Source organism: Microtus ochrogaster, chromosome 5, assembly GCF_000317375.1.
Source record: "Microtus ochrogaster isolate Prairie Vole_2 chromosome 5, MicOch1.0, whole genome shotgun sequence".
Classification (NCBI taxonomy): Eukaryota; Metazoa; Chordata; class Mammalia; order Rodentia; family Cricetidae; genus Microtus; species Microtus ochrogaster.
The window spans coordinates 42,418,104-42,439,990 of NC_022012.1; the positions used below are offsets into that span (position 1 = coordinate 42,418,104).

Sequence of the window (21,887 nt, forward strand, 5' to 3'; positions counted from 1 at the left end):
CATGATATTCCCTCTTTAAAAAGGAGGGCATTCTCATAAATTTGACATGAGTGAGCCTTAAAGACATTGTGCTAAGTAATAAAGCCAGACACAAATTCACATAAACTTTATTATTTCATTTACATGATATGTCTAAAACAGTAAATTTATAGAAGCAGAAAGTATAGCTGTAGATGCCCAGGGCTGTAGTCCAGGGCAAGTGGTGAGTGGTTATTTAATAAATAGGTTTTGCTATTTCTATTTGGGATGAAGAAAACTGTTCAAAAATGGATTTAATGATGATAGTGTGACATAGGACTTCATTTAGCACCATTGAATTGTAGGATTAAAAATGTTTTGAATGGTAAATTTTCTGTCACATACCTTTAACTACAATTCTCAATATTCATTTCTTCATAAGTTAGATTGCATTATCTATGCAGTACATATGAGATTGGAGAGACAGAGGCATAAGGAGAACCAAAGATGTTTTCTGCACCTTAAGACCGTCTAGCAAATGTAGTTTAAGAACATGGCAACCTGACTTTCAACCACGCTGGTAGATGGATGGACATCCTCACTGTGATATGCAATCGTCATGTCCCAAGCGTCAATAATGCCCACATTAAGGTCCCTGAAAATGTTCCTTAAAATAAGATTCTGAATGTTGCCATGGAAGTCACTGAATATCTCTGCGTTCTCATTTACTTCTCTGATATTTTCAGTCTTAATTATCACCTTGGTCTCCGGGCTTCGTAAGAACAGTCTCTCTATGGCTTTCCTGATGTTGATGGCCCTACGGATGAAAATGTTGATGGGAAAGGGTCTGAAGTGTTGGCCGAAGGTAATGACAATCGCTGTGCGGCTGTCTCCCGCCACCTGGTCAATTTCCCGTGGGATATAGTTGTCATCTTTCACAGAGAACAGCTTTTTAGTAACAAAGGGATGGCCGTGTTTTTTCCACTGTACCAAAATATGTCGTTTAACATCCAGGAGGACATGAGTTTGAAACATCCCGGTTCCATGGTGATCAAAGAATGTTAGGGCTGATGGGAAACAAATCAACAAATCTCTTAACAAAAAGAAGTAGCGTAATTTTGAAATGTGCACAATCTGTAAAACTCTGACCATGGGGACTTCTGAACTAACAACTGCTACTTTTAACAAGGCAGAGAACTTTTGTCAGATATCTTAAAACGTTTACAAAATTTTGAAGTTCGTATCAAAATACATCAATAGAAAAGATGGTGCTAGTATCTGTGATTAAATAGCTAAAATATAACTTTTATTAAAACTTAAAGCCTGGAACTAGAGAGATGGCTCAGCAATGAAGAGTGCTGGTTGTTCTTCCAGAGGATCCAGGTTAGATTCCCAGCACCCACGTGGTCATTCATAACCATCTGGAACTCCAGTTGTGGGGAATCTGACGACCTCTTCTGGCCTCCATGGGTACTACATGCATATAATACACAGGCTATATATATATATATATATGCAAAACATCCATAGATATAAAGAAAAAGAATTAATAAACCCTTTGTAAAAACGAAACCAACTTAAAGCCAGAAGTTTGCCAAATTGAAAGCAATAATAAAATAAAGATCAGAGGAAAACAAAGAATTCTGATTATGATTATTTTAAAAAACTCCTTAACAGTTGACCAGTTTCAAACTAAAACTAAGACATACTTTTCACAACGTTGCTTAAGTAGTACACCCATTGGCGCAGTGTGGAATCACCCATGAGGTAAATCAGTTTTCTGCTCAAGCAGTTATTTATGTCGTTTATGTTACTGAATTCCTTCTGTTCACAAAATGTCGAGATCCACCTCCCTTTGAAAGTATAGCCACTGGGGAAAGGAGTCTTCATTCCGATTTGACATTTCTTTTTCTTTGTTTCATTCCCTAGCAATAAAAAACAAAAATCCCAGACTCAGTCATTTTTATTACCACAAAATATTTTAGATATTTAAAATACGCCCCTCAACCTCTTTCTCTTCTATCTTTGCTTTATACTCTATGTCTGCCTCCCTTGCGTCCACAAATATTTATTTAATGAAATCATCGTCAAGGGATGAATAAAAAGTTCTCACTAGGTACTTGCTCTTAGAGCAGGAATCTGTTTTTCCCAAGTCTTTGCAGTGTTTCCTTGGGATCTACCTCGTCCCCAGAGCCTTTCGGAGGTGAGACAACAAACCGAAGTTGGGAAGAAAGTGTAAGCAGGGCTCAATGGTCCAGATGGATATTTTAACAATGACATTGGCCTTGGTGAAACTTCAAGTCTCCTTATTCTCAAGCTGTTCGCTTATGAAAGAGTTTAGACACACTTGGGAAATGAGAGCCCTACACTGTCTGTGTCCAAATTATGTTCTCTGGTTAAAAGTAATAACACTTTAAATATTTCATTGTGTCTAAACTAAACATAATATTCCCACTGAGGTCTGTCTTCTGCAAACAGGGCCATGGTCTCCTTGTTCTTCACACTCCACTACTGACCTAGCTGAGGCCGTCCTCCTCAACTTATACTAAATGTTCCACCCCGGTAGGTGCACTGCTTAGCTTTGACTGCCAACTTGACACAGAATAAAATCGCCTGAGAAGGGGAATCTCAACTAAGGAGTCATTGGGATCATCTTGGCCTATGGGCATGTCTGTCTAGGACTGCCTTGATTATTAAGTGATGTAGGAGGGACCAGGGTGTGGGTGCCACCATTCCCTGGACAAATGGCCCTGGGCTGTAGAAGAAAGCTAGCTGAACAGAAGCCTGTGTCCAAGCAAGCAAGCAGATTTCTCCACAGTTCTTGCTGTACCTCTTTGGTAAAGAACTGAGTTCTTTAGCCTGGGGGTAACTCTTTGTGAAATATTAAGCAGCTCTGATTCCCGGTTTCTGCTTGAGTTCCTAACCTCGCTCAAAGATGGGCTGGAACTTAGAGGTCTCAGCCAGATGAACTTCCTCCCCTAAGTTGCTCTTGGTCATAGCATCTGTCACAGAAGTAGGTGAAACTAGAATAGGCAGCTTTATACTCACACCTAAAAAGCACATTTTCATCATCTGCTTCCATCTTTGGGGCAGAGGGATAAGTTAGGGACTTACGTTTATTCACACTGGATTACATATAGCAGATATGTTAGTGACTCTAATCATCACTAATGCGATGATGATGATAATGCCAACAACCATAGCCTGGCGTTATTTTGTGAGAAACTTGCTGATTTTAGTAGAATCTCAGTCTAGGCAAGAAATGTGATGTGATCTCCTCTGCGGCGACAACTGGAGTTGCCTCAAAAGTCTTAGGACTTTCTTTCATACAAAAATTGGTCAGGGCTAGTGGTGCCCAAGTAGAGACCGTGGTAGCAGATCCGGACCCATGGTCGATTTCCATCTATGCTCTCCCCTGGGTTTAGCACAGTTAATTCTAAACTGTAAGTCCTCCCTTGTTGAACCTTTGCTGAACACATGAAAAGGGGGTAATGGGTCAAAGTCTATCTGTTGACTGGTATGGAAGTCATTAACTTTACTGAAATTCACTTAAATTCCAGGGCAACAGCAACACTTTATAAGTTAACTTTGTACGAGCCACAGAAGTCCACGTGTTAGACAGGTGAGCCATAGAAATTGCTAGCTCATGGAATCTTAAGGGGGCATGATTTGACTAAAAGGAAAACTAGAATTCAAGGGAGAAATGGCCTGAAGTTTTCCAGTTCTTTGGAAATATTTTAGCACAGTACCAGAACCCAACTGTTGACTTTGGAGGATAGCCCTCATGGCAAATACATAGAGTCTGGACATTTTGAGCGGGGCAGCTACAATTCCCTAGATTTATATATCTTATTCATGATGAAAACTGCTATGAAAATATTTTAAGTGGTTGAGGACATTTGATTCTTTTGCAGAAGACATGGGTTCAATTCCAACAACCACAAGACAGCACAAATCCATCTTCCAGTTCCAAAAGATCCAATGTCCTCTTCTGATTTCTTCTGGTATTGCACACACTTGATACACATGCATATATGCAGGGAAAACACACAAAATAGGACTGGAGAAATGGCTCAGTGGTCAAGAGCACTGCCAGCTCTTCCAGAGGACATGGATTAAACCCATAGTACCCACATAACAGTTTACAACTGTCTGAACACTACTTACACAGACACACATGCCGGTGAGATACCAATGCACATAACACAAAAATAAATCTCAAATAATAAAACACATACAGTAAAACAAATCTATTTAGAAATTTAAAAAGTATTTTTCAAGCATAAAATCCAGGGTAGCTCATTTGTCCCAGAAAATCAGAGCTCAAAGTGTTTAAGGGAGAACATAGGTTTCACAAAGTAAGGCAGTTGTTTCCATTAGCAAGTTGTGAATACAGTGTCAAGAGCACAAAGGACTTACTGTTGTTTCCCGGCAAGACTGTGACGCTCAAACTCTTCACCATTTCAACCGCCATGTTGACCCTTTAAGAAATGGGAGAATAAGTTAGCTAGCCTAACATCTGTCCAGGTCTAGAAGAGTCAGTCTTAAAGCATTCTTAATTATCAATGAGAGGTTGTTGTTGTTATTTTGATACACTTAAGATGTTCTGATGAAATTGATGGACCAATATTTTAGAAAATGGTTTCTTTGCTAATGGTGGGAAAATCTGCAAATCCATGCTATCACTTAGGTATTTGCAATCAACCAAATTTATCTATGTATCTGTCTATCTATCTCTCTGTCTGTCTGTGTAATCAGCCTCTAACTTCAGCACTCACGCATGACCCACCTGATGTTTCGTGAATCCCAAGATAGTAACATGGCCCGACATATTTGTAGACCACAACACGTGTCACACTGTCCCAGGGTTGGGCACTCCTGTATGATCATCTAATGCCAGCTATCTTCTTTCCTTTTGCCACCTCTAGTAATCCAGGGCCTCACCAACCTTTTTCTGGAATAGTGTTTCTCCAACTGAAGAGCCTCACTTTCCGAATTTCTAATTCAGTTAAAGAGCTTGTTTCTTTTACTTCTTGGGTGAAGCTGAAGCTACTTGTCCAAGGACATCACTTTGACAACACTAACCTAGGCTGTTATATCACTGTATTGGTCCTTTGGTTAAGCCCAGCCTATTTCATTACCCTATACAAAACCTCTATATGACTTTCCCTCAATGGTCTATAGAATAAAGATCAGGCCACATAGAGCCTCCTAAACATATCTACCTCTCTGGCTTCACTCTCACCTTCTCAACTCCACTGGGAATCTGCTTTCCATGGTCTGATAGCTCCTTGAGAATAGAAATGAGGTCACTCTGCTTTGCCCCAGTATTTCAGATGTCTAGCCTAGTAAACACTGCCTCCAAGTATCAATTCTAAAGAAGGCAGGAATTGCAGAAGCTGCGCTGCAGAAACCTCCAAGGAAGACAAAGGGGACTTTGTCCAACACTGAGAGAGGATTGCTCAGATCCTAAGAAAGGGGTTTTTGGGTCAAGTGAGAATAATGCATATTACAATCTAGCATTTATTATCTTTCATCTAACCCAAGTAAGGTCAAATATAATAAGGAAAAGTAAGAGAACAAGACCTGGACACTTTGTCAATTTGGTTCCAAAGGCCAAATTTGATCGAGTCTTAAAATTAGCGTTAAAATACATGATGTTTGTATAAATGTATTCATTTCAATATGTCTTTTTAAATAATTATCTGTGCAAGCATTACATTTTAGAAAAAATGCATCTAATGTTGCATACAGGTTTGCAGCCACTTGGGAACTTTGGATATTCTGAGACATAAGCAGGAGGCTGTGCCAGGATGGGTCTTCCTATCCAGGCCTAATGAAGTCTGCTTTAAGAGAAGTGGAGCTGAAGCCAGTGAGACAGACAGGAATTATATACAAATGGCTCGACTCTGAGAATAAGAGATGGTTCTGAGACAGTCAAAACAAAAAAAGACCTAGTCCTATGTTTTTTCCTTTTTCATTGTCTGTTTGTAATTTTAATTTTTACTTATTTTAAAGTGTGTGGCTGTTTTTCCTACATGTATATCTGTGTCCATGGAGGCCAAAAGATAACATTGGATCCCTGGATCTGGAGTTCTAGATGGTGGTGAGCCACCATGTGGGTGCTGAGATGTGAACCCAGACCCTCTGAAGAGCATGAAGCGCTCTTAACCACTAAGCCATCTCTCCAGTCCCATCTTTTTTTTTTTTTTCAAATTAAAAAAAATGTTTGAGAGCATTTAATCCCAGAACTCAGGAGGGAGAGGCAGGCAGATCTCTGTAGGTTCAAGGCCAGCCTGGTCTATAGAGTGAATTCCAGGACAGGCTCCAAAGCTACAGAGAAACCCTATCTCAAAAAACCAAAACAAACAAACAAATGAACAAAAACTTAAAAAGGCCCTATCACTCAGAAGATAAAGGTGTGGGTTCCCCGTGCATTTGAGGAGAAAGCAAGTGAAGGTGAGGGAAGGGAGAAAAGGGGTCTTGGAAAGAGGAAGAGTTCATTTTCACATGTGAATGTGAATTTCCAGAGCTCTAGCCTGTCCAGTTCACTCTGCTGGAGACGTATGAAAACCAGGCCTTCCGACAGCAGTAGTTCCCAGAATGTGGACCTGCAGGTTCTGAAAATGAGTCACCAGCTCAGCCTGGGAACTATTCGGACCTGGCTTAAGGGACAAGCATTCACTTTCCTGAGGAGGGGGTGGAGATCTATTCTGTCATTTTCAGGTGGCATATGACTTGTTCTTTTATTCAGTCAGCACAGTCACAGAGACCCTCTTAATGTCACTGAACTAGGCCTGTGGCTCACAGATGACTTCTGAGGCTTTGCCTGCCATGTCGACAGTTCCTGAAGCCCTCAGCATGCTTTTGCCCCGACCGCCTTCCCCCTTGACAATCGTATTTCCCCCATGCCCACATGACTCAACCCTTTACTTCCTTTGGGTTGCTGCTCTAGACAGGCCTTATTTTATTACTTACTAGTAAAATTTTTATTTGGAAAAGACCAACCTCTTTGACCAAAATAATTAGATGAAGGGATTTGGTTGTTTTAGACCTTGACGAGAAAAACAAGTTGAAGGTGAAGCAGAGGTTTCAAGAAGAGGTTGAAGAGGAAACATAATCACAGAGAGAAATTGAGATGGGGGTAGTGTCTGGCCCGATTAATATTTAAAATAGTGCCAGTGCCACCATTGGGTGTCCTGCTACAGATTCACTTATTTGTTCCTGTCTTGCGAGAATGACCATTCCCTAGAGTTCGGCGTGGGACATAGAAAGCGCTATTTATGGAGTGGCTGAACGAATGATGCTCGGGCATGGCAAGCATATGCTCACAATTCTTGCTTCTCAGAAGGTGAATGGTATAATGCCATGCTATGTTGGGAAAGAAGAGCATGCAACGGGAACACAGGCCTAGTCCTTCTCCCTGTGACACGGAGCACTTCCTGGAGACAGCAGCAGCTGACCCAAGGCTTGGAAATGCAATGGTGAAATAAATGTTCGCCTTGGTTGGCAGAGAGGAAACCAGCATGGAAGCGAAAGAAGTAGCTTGGGAACAGCTTAGAGTCTGAGTTCATCTTCAGAGCTGTGCAGCCTCGCAGTGGTCTTAGGCAAAGAAGAGTTCATCGATATTAGTATATTATATATTATATTATATATTATTAGCATAATAAATGTAATACATACATATATATGTGCGTTTTAGAAACACGAGTGAGAACCCAGAGAGCAGCCCCTGAGATCACTGACACAGTCTGACTGAAATCTGAGGAGAGCTCATCCGAGAGAGAGGCAACAGGGATGGACAGACATGAGTAGGCTTCAGGACACAGTTCAGGGTTACAATTTATAGGATCTAATGGTTGGTTGGATTAAAGGACAGAGTAAACCGAGTAATGATCCTACTCATTTGATTAATAGTACATGGGACAATATTTTCTGAATACATTATAGACAACACTGGTGCATCAGAAAGAATTACTGAATTTGGAATTATCATGCACCGTGGAAAACAAGATGGACACATTGTGGAAGGCACGTTATGGCTGTATTCCTTTCAGCCAAGGGTACCAGAGGTAACCCAGAGTGGCAGCTGAGCTACCTCTGGAGGATGGACCTAACTGTAACTTAGGCAACACAGACATGACAATTTGATTAGTCAAAGTTAATGTACTCAATGGTTTGGTCAGATTCAAAGTCTACCTTTTGGCAGCCCTTAATGAATTTGAAGCCCTGTTTACCTCCGGAAAAGGAACTGTTCCTGAAGGCTGAGGTAGGAGACATTATTATTATTGGTTTTCATATGGGTCAGGGCCTCACAGGGAACGTGTGGAAGCTTCAAGCAGTAGAAGGCTTCATGATCCCGTGCATCCAGGTACTGACACTGCTCAGCATTTGTGTTTAAGGTCAGGCCGCATTTAGTGAAGACAGGGGCAGTGCCATTAAGAAACTGGCCAGTGAAGATTATCCTATCATAGCCTTGGTTCCGTGCCCTCCAGAGAGCTGACACCCCTTCACTGGGGTGCATGAGAAGAATAGACAGGGAGACGGGGCCCTCCCAGAACAGAGTGAAGCTGACCAGGTAGGTGCCATTGTTGAAGTCTGTCACCTTTCCAGAAGCTCCTGCCTTCAGGGCTGGGGAGAATATCCTGGCCCTCAGGAAGTCCCCACCATATTCCTTCCTGCGACCAGAGTAGTCCTTGGCTACCAGCAGGACATCCAGTTGGTCGCCTACAGAGTATGTGTCTCCGGGGTTGAAGATGGTGACGGTGCTCTCTTTGGCGCTGGTGGTGGTGCTGAGGTCGGTGAAGGGTCTGGGTGGGATCTGTTGGTTTAACTTCTCCAGGATCTCCAGGACCATCAGCTCTGCCTCTGCAGATGAGGTTGATGCGTTCTGAAGCCCTTCCGGGGGGAAGAACCCCTTGAAGATGTGCCATCGTCTCAGAGTGATGGGGTTGTTAAAGTGAAACAGAAACTGAAGTATTGAAAAGGACACATTTACTAACCGCAGTTAAGAAAGCGTGCTTTCGATATAAATTAGTATGACCCGTTTTATGCCTTTCAGTATGATGAGATTACCGGCTCGAAATCAATTCTAATTCGCTTTCAGTTAGGGAACGAGAGGAATTGGTTTCCACATAGTGTGTCTACTGCTTCTGGCCGAGGCTTTCCTTCGGAATCATTCATTGGCTTAAAACTAAGTAGGTATAATAAATATGGGTTTCACTGTCGGACCTAGGATGTTTCACCTTGCCACCCTTTCATCTATCTCTTCCTTATGAAAATCATCTCACCGGATTATACAAAGTCTGGAAAACAAAGCAAATATTTAAAATTATATTCTTGCCTCAATTTTATTTTACAGTACTGCATCTCTTACTACTCGTTTGCATTTTTACCAAGTTGCAATTTTACCAAATACAGTTCTAGCAGCTTTTGCAACTATACTATATACTATAACTTTTAAAGCTTGCTAAATAATTTTTGTGATCTTTATTTTTATTGAGTTTGTTGTACCCCATCAAGAAAGCACCTTGGGCCATGGGCCCTATGACATTAAACAGTCGGAATATATTGACTTATTATGACTTTATACAACACTTGGACATTCTCCAGTTTTTCATATACAGCATTACATCCTTTATGGTGTGTTCCTGGGAATGAGACTGTACAATCACGTCACTGAAGTTAAGTACCAACCAGTCAAAGAAGGTGACATTTTTGAGTGCCAAATATGTTCCTTCTTTTTACTGAGGCAGGGTTTCTCTGTGTAGCCCTGGCTGTCCTGGTACTCACTTTGTAGACTAGACTGGCCTCTAATGCACAGAGATCTACTTGCCTTTCTTCAGGATAAAGGTGAGTCACCATGCCCAGTTGTCAAGTATGTCCTATGGTAATTTTAAATTGTCACCAGCAACATATAAGGCTAACTTTCACACTCTACCTGTCTCACTGGTCATCACAGCAAACAAATTAGAAGGGTTATAGTGGATGACCCTTTCTAGAAGGTCAAGAGAAAGATTTAGTTGAGTGAAACATTTACTTACCAGTCAGTAAATGCTGCTGTAAGCATCTGAATGATGAATTAATGGAAAGCAAACACGACCCTAAGTTCTGATCCTTTCAGGTCTTGGGAGACTCCCCTGCTTACAGAGGATCTTGTGACAGCATGTTAAAATGGCACAGAGGGGCCAGGGTCAGAAAGCCACTGGTTTTGTCCACTGGATCATTTGAGTTTTGCTTTTTATTAGTCTCAACATGTTAGTTAATCTGTTTTCAAATAGTTCTGGTACAAAGTAATTGTGTAAAAGATAATTGTATGGCATCATGTATATCATTGAATTAGACAGCTGCCCGGTAGAAAGAACCAGGCAGCCTCCATCTTTGATGATTTTGGATGGCTGCGTGCTCAGCCAGTGAAGGGGCTATTCTCACATGTCTCAGAAGACTAAACCTCCCTCCCCAAATCCATCAGTTTCAATATTTTTGGTTAATTGTGGAGTGTTGTCAACACAACTACTTGAAGATTTAATAAATGAAGTAAGTTGGAATTTTGCTACTGTACAAAATTATACTTCTAATATCAGCATGTTTCAAATTCATTTTTATTTAAATGCTATTTTACTGATCTATTTTCTCTTTTAAATTGTCTATTTTCTTTATCTAATTTTTTCATTTAAATTTTAATTTTTTATTTCTCGGTTGATATAAGATTGTCATATGATAGCCATTTTAACATGCAGTCCCTTCAGGTTTTGGGTTTGGGTGGGGTTGTCATTTTAAAGATAGTATAATCGTGTGTGTGAGAAGTGATTGAGGCACAGGGCATGTGGTGGTCAGAAGGCAGCTCCGTGGGGTCTGTTCCCTCATTCCTCTTTCAAGCAGATTTCAGGGATTGAACTCGGATGGTCCAGTTTGTGGGTCCTTTTCCCACTCTCTTGCCAATGGCAGTGTCTCAGTCTCTCAGTTTTATAGAAAATATTGTTCTTGTCTAAAGTTGCTTGACATTTTTAGAAAAATGTAATATTCATATTTGAAGCCTTGAACAATTCTTTTGTGATTTGTTTCTAACCTTTGACGGTTCCTTCATAGTTTCATTTTCTAAATACTAAATTCTATTTTAAAATACATTATTCTTTTGGTCATTTAGATTCGCTCATGGGTATCTTGGAACTAACAAGATGGCTCAGCAGATAAAGGCATTTGCTCCCAAGCCTGACAGCTGAGTTCAATCCCCACAACCTAATGTGGAGGAAAGAACTGCCTCCCACAAGCTGGTCTCTGACCTCCACATGCGTGCTGTGGCATGCACAAACACACTAACTTTTAAAAGGCAAAAAGCAATTTTTAAAATGTTTACCAAAATAGGTTTACTATACTGGCTGTTATAATAAAGATAATGTACTATTTCAATTGATCTAAATAGTAATGCAACTAATTATTGCCAATACATTACAAAAGGAAGATACCATCACGTTGTTTACAACAATTTCACAGCAAACCAAATGCATAGAAAATAACTAACATGTGAACTTACCTTATCGGACACAAGTTAGCAAATATACAAAGACCCATGGGTGCAGAAAAGAGATTGAAACAAACCTGCCTGCGACAGTAAGAATGGTTTCATAGAGAAAGAAATGAGAATTGATTGCTTTAACTTTACTAAGATAGCAAAAACACTTCAAAGATAATTGTTTTTAATTGATGAAAGGCATGTTGATAATGTATAAGGTGATGTTTTGACATATGTGTATGTTGAGAGATAATAAATCAAGCTAACCATCCATCATCTTACATTTATCTTTCTTGTGAGAACATTTAAAATCTTTCTTAACAATTGCAGTTACACAATCTGGTATTGTTATCAGTCGCCTGCTAGACAACTGACTCTGTGGAAGGTATTTGTGGTGCCCTCTGGCCACCATCTCCTCACACACATTGGCATCCCGGCTGTAGTCCCTGCTCACAGCCATTCCACTTTCTACATCTAAGTTCAGGGTTTCGCTTACAAGTGAGATAAGGCAGCACTTGTCTTTCTGGGTCTGGCTTGTTTCGCTTAGCATGTCTCCTATTTTTAATCGTGTGTGTGTGTGTGTGTGTGTGTGTGTGTGTATGTGTATGTGTGTGAAATATATAGCATATATTTTTTGTTCATTCATTCCTTAAGGGATATGTAGGCTGATGGATGTTTAGGCTGACCTTGGCTGCTATGAAATTACCTAATGTAAAATTGCTGAATCACATAGTAATTCTATTTTTAATTTTGAAAGGTGTATTTTATTTCTAAGTATGTGTATGTACACATAATTACAGGTGCCCCTGAATGCCAGAAGTGTTGAATCCCTTGGAGCTTGAGTTACAACTGATTGCCTTGCCTACTGTAAGTGATGGGAGCCTAGTTCGGGTCCTCGGCAAGAGCAGCAAATACCCTTAACCATCGTGCCGCCTCTCTACCCCCCTATTTTAAGTTTTTAAGGCATCTTCATACTGTCTCCCATAACGCATGACCTAACTTATGTTCTCACTAACAGTACACAAGGCCTTTTGTGCCTCATCCTCGCCATCCCCTACCTTTAGACTTTGTATAATAGCCAGTTTAGGAGACACAAGGCTATATCTCATAGTTTTAATTGATGTCTCTCTGATGATTACTTGTGTTGAGGGTTTATATTTTTTTTCCATTGAAAGATAACTATTCCAGTCATCTTCATTTTCTATAGCATGACTTATTTTGTTGCCTTTGAGTTTTGAGTTCCTCACACATACAATTATTAACCCTTTTATCCAATGTACATCTTACAAATATTTTCTCTACTTTGTATACTACTCTGTATTCTGGGGATTGTTTCCATGGATGCATAGATTTAGGCTTCAATCCCATTTGTCTTAGCTTTGCTCTGATTTCATATATCCCTTTGGAGTTCTATACAAAAATATTTGCCAATAACAATATCAAGAAACTACCCCTGCTTGCTTCTAGTGTTCTATTGCTTCAAATCTTGCCTTTAAGTTTTTGCTTCACTGTGCATGACTCTTTCGCATGATGCTGAGAGGGGCACTTACATTCTTATGCAAGGACTTCCAGGTTCCCCAGCACAATTTATTAGGCTGTACTTCTTCCACTGCATGTTCTTGGCATTTTGATAAAAGAACAATTGACAATAATTGCATGGATTTGTTCCTGGCTCCCTATTCTATTTTGATGACGATATTTTGATGTACAATTCGAGAATAGATGCTTAAATGTTTCCAATTTTGTTATTTTGGATGGTTGTGAGATTTTAATGATACTTCCGAATTTTTATAGGTTTTCATATGTCTATTAAAGTATCTTTGGAATTCTGATGGATACTGCATTGGGTCTCAGGTCATACGGAAACTTCAGCATCCATTCTGACCTATGAGTGACTCTATCTTTCCACTTCCTTCAGTTTCTTTCATTAATGCTTTAGAATTCTTGGTGTACTGGTCTTTTATCTGTGTAGTTTAATATATCCCTAAATATGTTATTGTTTCGATACTTTTACTCATGAGATTATTGTTCTGATTTCTTTACTGAAGAGTTTGTGGTCATACATAGCAATGTTGCTGGTTCTTGAATGTTGATGTGTACCTTTTGTTTCAAAGACCCGAAATTGTTTCATGCTCCTCAATACATCTGACTTAATAAGACCAGTCACTATGTAATCCTCCCCCTCTCTTTTATTTTCTTACCTTGTTTTATATTAGTTAATCAGTTTTGAAAAACTTGGTTCCTAATCTTCATCACTAAAGGTTCGGATATTCTCCAGGTAGATAGTTAGTAGCCACGGCTGTAGATCCTTCAGTGCCTAAATGTCTTTGTGTCTTCCCCTTTTAGATCTATAGCAATATTCCTATTGGAAATCCACTTCTATTCTCTACCCTAACTGTACATTTAATGTACATACAACTGTACATTTTCTTTTCTACTTATACTTCCTTCTAGTGTATCACTTCCTTGGTATTTAAATCTCTCCAAGTATCTCTATTACATTTGTTTATTTGGGAGGAGGGCATGTACCACAGCATATACTCGGAGATCAGAAGACAACTTTCCGGAATCCGTTCTCTTCTCCCTCCATATGGATCCTAGGGATGGAGCTCACATCATCAGAATTGGCAACAAAGCCCCTTTACACTGCCTGAACCATCCCACTGGCCTCAAGTATCGCCAGTACGTGAACATCTTCTTCTCCTTTAAGTCAAGTGTCTTGAGAGTTCTCTCCCTTCCCCGGTGGTGGCTTCTCTGTCACCACCCATTATCTGACTTCATGCTCACTTTTAATCTCATTCTTAACAATACTTCATTGTCACTCTACAGCTTCCCTGTGACCATGTCTCAGATGTCCCCAAACTGTCATTAGAGTCTAATCCTTAATAAATCATTTTTTTTTAAAAAATCATGCATTTCTCAACGGCAGACTTGTATATTCAATTGTGTATCAAAGAAACATCTCTACTTAGGTGACTTTAAAAGGCCCTAAGGGTAAAAATTTATACCTAAATTTATCCTTTGTCCTCCAATATTATTCCTCTGACTTTACCGCAATAAATGATATCACCATCCATGAAGCTCTACAAACCTCATATGCAGTGCCTGATTAGCCCCAAATCTTCACTTCCCATAGTCAATAAAATTTTCTATCATTTCGTTAATTGCTCAATGAGCTGGCCCTTTTTGAAGCTACAGCCCCATTAAAAGATAATGAATGCCTATGCCTTCAAAGCTGTTCTTTCTTTCCTTTATTCCCCCAATTAAACCATATCAGGAAAAGACAGTGCACTAGCTAAAGTCACTGTGTGTGTGCACGCGTGCATGAGTGTGTGTGTGTGTGCGTGTGTGTGTGTGTGTGTGTGTGTGTAAATATTCTGCATATGTTCATGTATGCCTACATATGTAGAAGCAGGTACAAGTGAAGAGCAGAAGGCAATGCCAACGATCTTCCTCAATTGCTCTTCACCTTATTCTTTGAAACAGTCTTTCTGTCTGCCTGACACACCTAATCTGGTTGGCCAGAAAGCCTTGGGCATCCTCCTGTCTTCTCTAGCTCTGGGGTTACAAGAGCATGTTGCCACACCCTGCTTCTTTTTTTATTATTATTATTAATGCGTTTTGAGGAACCAAACCCAGGTCCTCAGTGACAAGCACTTTACTAACCACATCATCTCCCTCGCTCTCTGACCTTCAAGGGAGCCTTAAACTAAGCATAGCAACACATGCTCATCCCCTCCCTTTCCTTTCTGCACACGTGATCTCTGACTTTACACTGAACATGCTCAGAAATATGCCAGCCTCACCTGTGCTTTCCTACAGGAATGTGTATAGGGTTCCCATATAAAATCTTCATGCTTTTTTTGAGAGAGAGCAATTGCTTTACAAAAAGCCCAGCGCTGTCCTTGTCTGCTGCAAATGAATCTTTATTTACTCTCTTATTTTTTTTAATTTATTTACTTATTAAAGATTTCTGTCTCTTCCCCACCACCGCCTCCCATTTCCTTCCCCCTCCCCCAATCAAGTCCCCCTCCCTCGTCAGCCCAAAGAGCAATCAGGGTTCCCTGCCCTGTGGAAAGTTCAAAAAACCCCCACTTCCATCCAGGTCTAGTAAGGTGAGCATCCGAACTGCCTAGGCTCCCACAAAGCTCTGGGGTGATACCCAGGTAAGCAAACCTAACCAGGCAGCACGGTCTGGAATTAAAACACTTTAGGAAGGGCTACTTTGTGTTTGACTTTCTCCAGCCTCTCTCTTGACCTTCAACACTTTTCTTGCTTCTCGAGTTTTGTCCTCTTCCTGGATACCAGGTTTTCACCCCACTTTTGCTTGCCTTGTGGACCCAAGTGAAGGGTCAATACCCTTTTCTAAAGGCGGTTGGTTTCTAAGGCCTGTTTCAAGTGAACTTAAATCCCTAGCAAATAATTCATCAAAATCTGTTCTCAAGAGAACAGAACTTTCTCCAGACCACTATTGTATTTTACCAACCCTTAGATAGTTAAGACATAATACTCATGCCTTCTGTGTTTCAGCTTCCTGTGTTTTCATCAGAATATAAAGTTAAATTTTATCAAAACCGTTTTCTCAGTTCTGTAACAAAAAAAGTTTAGAAAGATCAAAAAGGGACCACAGAATTTTTAAAAAAAGATATACAAAAAGTTATAGGTATGAAATATATTTTCCTGTATAATTGCATTTAGATTAAAGAGTTTGAGGTAGCAAACTAGTTTTGTTCTAGAATAAAGGATTGTTCCAAAAGGAAACAGAAGGAATTAAGAACAAAACCAGAAATCTCAAGCATACTGCAGAAGGTCCCAAAAAGTTGCCAAAAAAGATACATGAAAGCTAAGATTTAAAGTATACTTGTGTGCATAATTAAGTTGCTATAAATAAATGTTATTTTAAAAAGTTGCCAAGTTGGGTTTTACCAATACTTAATACATATCATCAGTCGGACCACCCTGACATTGAGAAAAAGATACAAAAGCAAACACATACATTCAGGTAGTTGACTTTTCATTTTGGCTTTTGCCATTTTCAATGTAGAGATTAAAATAAAGACAGTCCAAACAGCCCACAGCAAGTGATTACAGGCAAGAGAAGAACGCCAGCTGACAAAGTTGGCCCTGGGGAGAAGCACACTTCTCTAGGCTGGTAAGAACTAGGCGGGGAAATGAGAGATGTAGAAAATAACCACCCTCCATGAAGTAGGAGGGTGGGGCTTGATTCTAGCATATTCTGAAGACCAGCTGAGACATCCAGCCTGATGAACTGACAACTAACAAATTTCTTGGATCTTCCATTGGTAAGCAGCCATTGTTGGACTAGCCTAATAAGTAAGTCTATAAGCCATCCTAACAAATCCCATAGATGACAGACAGACAGACAGACAGACAGACAGACAGACAGATTCTATAAGTTCTGTTTCTCTAGAGAAACCTGACTAATGTTTCAAGGGACCATTTTGTTCTTTTGTTTTGAGATAAGGTTTTGCTATGTACCCCAATCTGATACCAAATTTACTATGTAGCTGTGTAGTTTGAAAGAATATGGTCCAAAGGGAGTGGCACAATTATGAGGTGTGACTTTGTTGTAATAGGTATGGTCTTATTAGAGGAAGTGTGTCACTGTGGGGCAGTTCTCCTATGCTCAAGCTACTCCCAATGTCACAGTTTACTTCCTGTTGCCTTCTGATCAAGCTGTTTCCAGCACTGTGTCTGCCTGTACACTGCCATGCTCCCTACCATGATGATAATGGACTGAACCTCTGAACTGCGAGCTACCACCTCAACAAACTGTTTTCCTTTATAAGAGTTTCCATGGTTATGGTGTCTCTTCACAGCAATATAAACCCTAAGACAAATGTTGGTATCAGTACTGATGTGATAGGTCTGACCATGTTTTTGTTTGGAGGAATTGGGACTTTGGGACTTTGGGTTAGGAAAACAATGGAATGCTTTAAGCACTGCTTAAATGGCCTACTAGTAGGAGCAAGGACTACGGTGGTGCTAAGTTATTTGAACTGTCAGGGACTGGCTCAAGAGCTTTTATCAGAGAAGAATTTTAGTATGTTGCCTAGAGATCATTTTGTGAAGAATGTGACTGTTTTTTGCCTTTGTCTGAAGAGTCTACCTGAGGCTAAAGAGAAGAGAGTTGGATTAATTCCATTGAGAGCTGCTAACAGAGAGTGGAACCAGCCCAAGAGAAAGAAGTGGGTTGTAGTCAACAAGCTTAACTTAGTTGGAGATCTGAAGAGACTTTTGCAATAAGATGGAGATGTGGACTTTGGAATTTGCCCCCTTGGTTTTCAGTCCTTTTTTGTCCAGTATTTCCTGACTATGCTACCTTCCCTATGTTTTGGAATGGTAATATATACTGTACCGTTATATGTTGGAAGTATGTGATCTGCTTTTTGATTTTAATTTTACAAGGGATTACAGTTAAGAGATTGCCATTTGTCTCCCAAGAGACTTTGAAACAAGTTCGAGGCTATTATAGACTATAGAAACTTTAAAGTTGAACTGAATGTGTTTTTGCATTATAATATGGCTACAAATCTTTGGGGTCCAGGGAGTGGAATGTGGTGGTTTGAAAGAAAATGGCCCCCAAAGGGAGTGACACTATTAGGAGGTAGGGCTTTGTTGGAGTGGGGTTGTGGGAGCTCCTTCACCTATAGCCTTTAAGATACCAGCCCACTTGGGCGTGGTCTCTTATACTACACATGCAGCAATAAAGCCTGTGCTCGCTCTCTTGCTTCCTCTGTTTTGACTGTGGACTGACTCTTTCCTCTTCCCAGAATTCTCTTGTTCTCATCACCCTGCCTCTACTTACTTCCTGCCTGGCTACTGGCCAATCAGCATTTTATTAAAGCAATACAACTGATTAATGTTTACAGAGTACAAGATCCTTGTCACTTATATTGTATTGATTCAATAAAATGTTGATTGGGTAGTAGCCAGGCAGGAAGTATAGGTGGGGTAACCAGGCAAGAAGTAGAAGCAGGGTGACAAGAACAGGAGAATTCTGGGAAGAGGAAAGAGTCAGTCTGCAGTTGTCACTCAAATGCAGAGGACACAAGATGAGAATGCCTCACTGATAAAAGGTACCAAGCCACGTGGCTAACATAGACAAGAATTATGGGCTAATTTAAGATGTAAGAGATAATAAGAAGCCTGAGCTAATAGGCCAACCAGTTTATAATTAACATAGACCTCTGTGTGTTTCTTTGGGTCTGAATAGCTGCAGGACTGGGCAGGACAGAAACCTCAGCCAACAGAGTGGGTATGGCCTATTTGTAGGAAGTGTGTCACTGTGGGGGCAGGCTTTAAGTTAGTCTATACTCAAGCTACTTCCAGTGTTACAGTTCAGTTCCTGTTGTCTTCTGATCAAGATATTTCCAGCACCATGTCTACCTGCAAACCATCATGCTCTCTACCATGGTGATGATGGTAAACCACCACCTCAATTAACTGTTTATAAGAGTTGCCATGGTAATGGTGTCTCGTCACAAAAATAGAAACCCTAACTAAGACAGTAGCCAAGGCTGGTCTCAGATTTATTATGTAGCTCAGACTAGTCTCAAGGGCATAATCTTTCCTTGGCCTCCTGAGTGTTGGATTCACAAGTTTGTTCCACATCACTCAGTAGGAGGAGGCACCATTAGAACTCCTCTGCTTACAGAGGAGAAAAAGTCATCCCTAAAAAAATAAAAAATAAAAGGGGCTGTGTGAGACTGAGTTCAATTCCCAGCAGCGACATGGTGGCTCACAACCATCTATAATGAGATTTGGTGTCCTCTTCTGGCCTGCAGGCATACATGCAGGCAGAACACTGTATACATAATAAGTGGATAAATCTTTCTTTTTAAAAAAAAAAAAAGGCTGTATGTACCTGCAGAGTTGTTTATTTCCATGTCAGCTAGAACACCTTGTCAATGCTCATGAGGAACCAACCAGGGTCACCAAGTCAATCTGACTCTTTCTTAAAGGCAATGTGGAGTAAATATGGCTTATTGCAATGCTAAACTGGGAAAGCCCAAAAGTGTTCATGTCCACCATATTTCCTTTTTGAACACACGATCTAGGACTGTACACTGAGCATGCTCAGGAGTTTCCATCTTAAAACTGGGCAATCCAAGAATATGCCTGCTTCTGCACAGACTTTTCCTGAATAAGATCCTCACATGCCCTTCATTCAGAGAGAACATTGTTTTGCAAATGATGCCAGCATCCTCCTTGATTGCAGCAGGTCTTAAATTGGTTGACTTTCCTCCCTCCTCATTACTAGCGCCTTCTCTCAAGTCACTGTTAATTCTCTCCTGTGTCAGATCACTGAAAAATCTATCTTTGCTTTGTTACTGACAAGTTATTTATTAGCATCTGATATATGTCTGGCTTCGGATTGTGGCAACAAATAAGTACATACCAAAATCCTTGTTGTCCTAAAGGCTAGCGTATGGTGGTGAAGATAAACAGCAATCAAAGAATGTAATGAATTTTTGATCAATTCTATGGTAAAGCAGCAAGGGGAAAGTACAGCAAAAAAGAAGTCAAGAAGAGCAAGAGAAATGCAAAGAGGTGGAGTCGGGTCCGCAATCATCTGCACCAAACACACCGCGTTTGGGTCGAGAAGAGCAGGCAGATAAAGATGATTAGGGAGAGGAGACATGGGGAATCAAATGAAATAAACTGCAGAAAGGGGAAATCTGAGCAGCACTAAGTGGACTCTGAAAAAAAATAGCAATACCTCCGTGACGGAGGGAAAGTACTGAAACAGGGATAGTTGGATTACAGCCTCTACGGGCATAGGAAGAGATAATCTTGAGACAGATGGCAAAGCCAAGCAGCAAAAAGAGGCACAGATCTGCCTGCCACTGAAGAAGGAGCACTCACCTATGTACACACATTGTAGAAGGGAATAGAGAGCAGAGACCTTTCTTACACTGCCTAGCCTTGCCAGAGTGACATGCTTTTCACGTTTACTTCTTGTATTTTCAGAGTAGCATTGGAGCGAAGACGCTCCGACACTCCCTGGGAGATTATGTAATAGGAAACCATTCTTACCTCTGTGTGGTCCTTTGAAGCCATGAAGACCACCCAGAAAACAAAGATAAAAAGCACCAGCAGGAGCAGCTTCCGGGCTGAAGCATTTGGAAACAGAGGGAGCAGTGTCCTAGGAGTGAGGAGGACGGGAGAAGTCATCACACGTGAAATGAAAGCCAGAAGGGAATCCGCTGAGAGTTTCGCTTGCTCCTCAGTTATTTCCAGAGTGGGGATTTTGCTAAATCACCAGAGGTAATCAGATAGGGAGATTTTCCCTGGGGCAGGGAACAAAACAGAGACTGGGAGATTCTGACTCTAGAGAGGTCTTGGTGCTGTGTGAGAACCGGTCTGGAAACTTTTCTCATTTCCAAGTTAAGCCAGCAATCATTTGTGCCTAGAACCTCCTCCCCCAAATTCTTTCACACCCATGCTGATTGGATGAGGGTCTTTCTCCCATGTCCAGCAAGAAATAGATTTCTTATTTAGTTATCCAACTTGTTAAGGCAGCTTCCTTCTACCTCAGATTTTACTTTATTTTCTATTTTTCAGCTTACTTATTTATTTGTTGGTTTTTCGAGATAGGGTTTCTCTGTGTAGTTCTGGTTGTCCTGGAACTCACTCTGTAGACCAGGCTGGACTTGAACTTACAGAGATTCGTATGCCTCTACCTCTCTAGTGCTGAGATTAAAGGCGTGTGCCATCACTGCCTGGCAAGGTTTTTTCTTTTTATATCACAATAGTTAATCAACAATTCTTCCCCCAAGAATAAACATTTCTGAAAAACTCAGTGTTGAGTTGCCAAAGTTTTTGTCTCTCCTTTATTTTTTTTGTAATAAATAAATAAGTAAAATAAAAATCCAGAATCCTGAAAGTATGAGTCAAAGCGCTAAATTCTGACAGTGGTCCTCAAACATGTTTTATTAGTGTCGCGGTGGGCAGAGGACCTCAACTCAGCACATCTCCATGTATGTACACATACTAGCCACATAGAGTTGACACGAATCAACATTCTTCCTTACTCTACACGAAGCAGTGATATTTCCTAGCTCTTCTACCTGGCTCTGTGCCATTCTTTCCCACTTTAAGGCTTGTTCATACCCGTACCACATGATTTCACACTCCCTTGCAGCAAAGCCCTGGCTAGTCTGCAGTCCATCCATTTGCCCCCCCCCCCCCCCGTCTTCAAGCCAAACAGAAAGGGTAGAAAATACACACCTATGGCTGAGCACCCTCTTCATGGTCTCATATTCTCCTATGCCGTTTAGAGCTACCCAGAGACTTCTCGGTGCACAGGCTCTTTACATTTCTTTCAGCGTTGGAGTTTCTATATAAAGCTTCAGTGATCAAAAGCTGACCTCCGATTTGTAGGCACAGTGCC

At 40.6% G+C, this 21,887-nt stretch overlaps 2 protein-coding genes across 3 annotated transcripts in view; one reads left to right on the forward strand and one right to left on the reverse strand.

The window, feature by feature from the left end:
• LOC101982168 (NXPE family member 4) overlaps nucleotides 1-21,887 on the forward strand; it is a 260,581-nt gene that overhangs the window by 158,693 nt on the left and 80,001 nt on the right. The gene's annotated exons all lie outside the window — the stretch shown is intronic.
• Nxpe2 (neurexophilin and PC-esterase domain family member 2) lies at nucleotides 351-20,683 on the reverse strand. Of its 2 annotated transcripts, none has more exons than XM_005347515.2 (5): nucleotides 20,531-20,683; nucleotides 8,196-8,929; nucleotides 4,378-4,439; nucleotides 1,668-1,883; nucleotides 351-1,025 (listed from the first exon to the last, which is right to left on the reverse strand). In XM_005347515.2, the coding sequence occupies exons 1-5, from the start codon at nucleotides 20,666-20,668 to the stop codon at nucleotides 490-492; spliced, it is 1,686 nt and encodes a 561-aa protein (XP_005347572.1). In that variant the 5' UTR covers nucleotides 20,669-20,683; the 3' UTR covers nucleotides 351-489. The 2 variants fall into 2 exon arrangements, with proteins under 2 accessions (XP_005347572.1, XP_026635078.1); XM_026779277.1 differs by having other exon boundaries at nucleotides 1,668-1,869; nucleotides 4,367-4,439.

What these genes read in the sequence shown, in the direction of transcription:
- Nxpe2 (XM_005347515.2), bottom strand. Translation starts at nt 20,668, where the DNA reads ATGACTTCTCCCGTCCTCCTCACTCCTAGGACACTGCTCCCTCTGTTT. An exon ending in GAACAGTTCCTTTTCCGGAG is followed by an intron (nt 4,440 to 8,195) that starts GTAAACAGGGCT and finishes CATTTCTTAAAG; the next exon opens with GGTCAACATGGCGGTTGAAA. An exon ending in AGTCTTGCCGGGAAACAACA is followed by an intron (nt 1,884 to 4,377) that starts GTAAGTCCTTTG and finishes TTTTATTGCTAG; the next exon opens with GGAATGAAACAAAGAAAAAG.